Source organism: Cyprinodon variegatus, unplaced genomic scaffold (assembly GCF_000732505.1).
Source record: "Cyprinodon variegatus isolate N-32 unplaced genomic scaffold, C_variegatus-1.0 Scaffold2182, whole genome shotgun sequence".
NCBI lineage: Eukaryota > Metazoa > Chordata > Actinopteri > Cyprinodontiformes > Cyprinodontidae > Cyprinodon > Cyprinodon variegatus.
The window spans coordinates 28,943-31,988 of NW_015152635.1; the positions used below are offsets into that span (position 1 = coordinate 28,943).

General features: G+C 50.0%; 1 protein-coding gene across 1 annotated transcript in view; it reads left to right on the forward strand.

Moving 5' to 3' along the window:
- Positions 1-3,046, forward strand: part of tg (thyroglobulin) — a gene marked incomplete at its 5' end in the record, with an annotated part of 21,130 nt that overhangs the window by 8,220 nt on the left and 9,864 nt on the right. Inside the window, 9 exons of the mRNA XM_015405362.1 lie at positions 232-335; positions 428-533; positions 1,341-1,520; positions 1,593-1,763; positions 1,835-1,921; positions 2,006-2,071; positions 2,147-2,284; positions 2,417-2,593; positions 2,685-2,799. Of these exons, the coding sequence (XP_015260848.1) occupies positions 232-335; positions 428-533; positions 1,341-1,520; positions 1,593-1,763; positions 1,835-1,921; positions 2,006-2,071; positions 2,147-2,284; positions 2,417-2,593; positions 2,685-2,799 (1,144 nt within the window). The remainder of the gene's footprint in view (positions 1-231; positions 336-427; positions 534-1,340; positions 1,521-1,592; positions 1,764-1,834; positions 1,922-2,005; positions 2,072-2,146; positions 2,285-2,416; positions 2,594-2,684; positions 2,800-3,046) is intronic.

The window sequence follows — 3,046 nt, forward strand, 5'->3', positions numbered from 1 at the left end:
CAAGAAGAGAGGGACACAACCTAGAACAGATAATGGATGTCTATTCTATGAACATTTCTCTATCTGTAGGATGCGTCTGTTTTATGTCTTCTCTATTTATGGGCCCCCCTGCCTGTCTTTGCCTAGGGCCCCACATTTCCTAAATCCGCCCCTGAATAGTTCATGTATTCCAGAGTTTTCCTCCAGGCCTATATGTGTTCCTTTTCTCCTGAAGTGTTGTCTGTGTTCCAGCCTGTGCTGCAGAGCCGTCCTGCCACCATGTGGCGCTGTTCGACAGTCAGTGTGAGCTGTACAGCACACACACAATGAACACCGTCTGCAATGCCTCCCGGCAGGTACGCTCACACTCACAGCTCTCTGGTGTTTCTGCTCTCACCTTTAGTCCTTCTCTCCCTGATGGGAACGTGGCGTCTCTCTGTCTCTGCAGGGCAGCGGGTTTCTGGGTAACCCTGAAGCAGAGCGGTTCCATCAGCTGAGTTGTTCTCTGAAAGTGAGGGGCGGAGCTTCAGGACGGCTCGTCCTCAGGAAAGACGGTAAAGTTCTGCTCAAGCATCACACCAATCAGAGAAGCTGATCTGGGAGCTGGCAGGGAGTCAGACACAGCACTGCAGAGGCAGAGCGCTATGATCACTCCTCTGAAACAGTTTATTAACGCCTAAATTAACTTCAAATGTAGAAACCTGCCGGCAGAATATGTTGGCTTTTATTATCCTGCCGCCTGCAGTTTGTAGCACAGACCTTCCTGCTGAAGAGCAAAGACAAAAACAAGATTAGACTCAGAGAAACAAAGCTTCGGTTAGACTCTGCTAATCTCAGCCTGGCTAGAGCAGGCATCCCGAACCTCGGTCCTCGAGGTTTTAGAGGTTTTCCTGCTTTAGCGCAGCTGATTCTGATGATTGCAGTAGACCACAAGCCTGTTAGCAGCTTTCTATTAAAATCAGCTGCTGGAGCAGAGAAACCTCTAAACCCTGCAGGACGGCGGCCCTGCAGGACCCACTTTGGGGATGCCTGCTCCAGAGAATCCAATAAACTTCTCCTGAATACCGTCTTACATTTTTAGACATTTAGGTTTTTTCTCCGTTTTAAATTAATCATTTATTACCTTCTTATTTCGCTATTTTTTTTTTAAAAAGTTAGTAAGTAGCTTAAGGATGTACTGGAACCATATTTACGTAATAAAACAGCTTTCTGATTGGTGTAAAAGGAGACATTTTTTGTGCTGCAGCTCTGACCTCGTTACCATGGTAACCCGATGCTGACAGATGTGGTCCAGAGCTCCAGTGTCAGGATCAGATTTAGCGTACCTGTTTGTGATCCTGTGGGCGTGCCTTCTTATGCAGGGGCGGGGCTTCCCTTGATGAAGACGAGGATGAGGAAGGTGGTCTCAGGTGTATTCAGGACTCAGGTGTTCTCCTCCAGAACCACGTCTCTGTCCGACGCTCATCGCTTCTGTCAGGACGGCTGCAGCCGGGACGCCTGCTGCGACGGATTCATCCTGAACCAGAACGTCCTGGATGGAGGTGTGTTACCATGGAGACGGGCTGCGGGGAGGAGTTGACCCTGATCCTCACTGCTCATTTCATCCCATTAAGGTTCCCTCCTCTGTGGTTGGCTGAGAGCTCCGTCGGTTCTGATGTGTGAGGATCAGGACTGGGACGTGATTGGACAGGGACCAGCCAATAGAACCTGTGGGGCGGGGCTTACCTACAACGAACTGCAGCGAAGCTTTTTGTTCGACTTCGGAGGAGAAAAGTTCACTATCAGTAAGAAAAAGGTCCAGTTCATTTCTGAGCAGCTCGTTTCAAACAGAACCAAACGTTCTGGTGCCTTTCAGCTGATGACGCTCTGCCCGCCGACAGCAAGAATAAAAAGGACTATCAGGCCTCCATCATCAGCTTCCAGGCCATCTACCTGCACACAGGTACGCTTTTGTCCTGAAGCAGCAGGTAACACCCACTCGGGTCAAGGTTCAGCTCGGCTCACAGTTTTTTGTTGTCGTTTGCAGAGTCAGAGGCTGCTGGTTCCGGATCTTCTTCCTGCCCTGCAGCAGAGCTTCCTGCTCCTCTGAATGGTTTGGATCTTCTCTGATCAGGCGATTTTCCGTCCGTCGCTTCACATCTATAGGTGATCTTCTCTGTGTTTGCAGCGTCCGTGCTGCTGAGGTTCCAGCCGCTGTCCAATGATGACATCATCGTGGATCCTCAGAGGAAACTCCCCGTTCTCTCCTACTGGCTCAATAAAAACCACTACAGTTCCCAGCAGGCGCAGCTCTGGTGTCTCACGCGTACGTAGCTGCAGATTTCTGCCTTTAACAGACAGAGAAGGAGAAGATTTCATTTATGACCCTTTAGAAAGCAGTGCCCCCCCCCCACCTGTAGGTGTCAGCACTCTGTAGGTTGACGGCTGTGTGTTTCAGGTTGTGATGAAGAGGAGCAGTGCGCTGTCGCCGACCTCAGAGATGCAGAATCAGATGTTTTCTTCCGCTGCTCTTTGCACCCTGACACCAGAGTCTGTGGAGCCTACGACCAGCCAAGAAAACAATCCTGCCGCCCCCTGCTGGCCGGGTTACCAAACAACACCTACAGCAAGCTGGGTGAGGATGAGACCCTAAGATCAGATTCTGCAGAGTTCAGCTCTGGTTCTGTTAGAAATGTTCTTCTGTTATCTATTTTTTTTCTCTTCAGTGGATCTGAGCGGTCCAGTTCAGAGTTTCTATGAACGGGTTCCCTTCCAGAAGATGGTCTCCTACTCTGTGAGGAACCGGGTCACCCTGAGAGACACCCGACAACTGTCAGAGAGGTAGCTTCAGCATCAGCCGGTCCTAACATCAGAACCTCTAATCTGAGAGGGCTTCAGGAAACAATGGATGAACCTGGGACACCGAGGGACACAAAGCGACACCGAGGGACACAAAGCGACACTAAGGGACACAAAGCGACACTAAGGGACACAAAGTGACACTAAGGGACACAATTAGGCACAGTTATACGATAAGGGACACAAACTGAAACAATAAGACACCAGGAGACACTTGGGGACATTATTA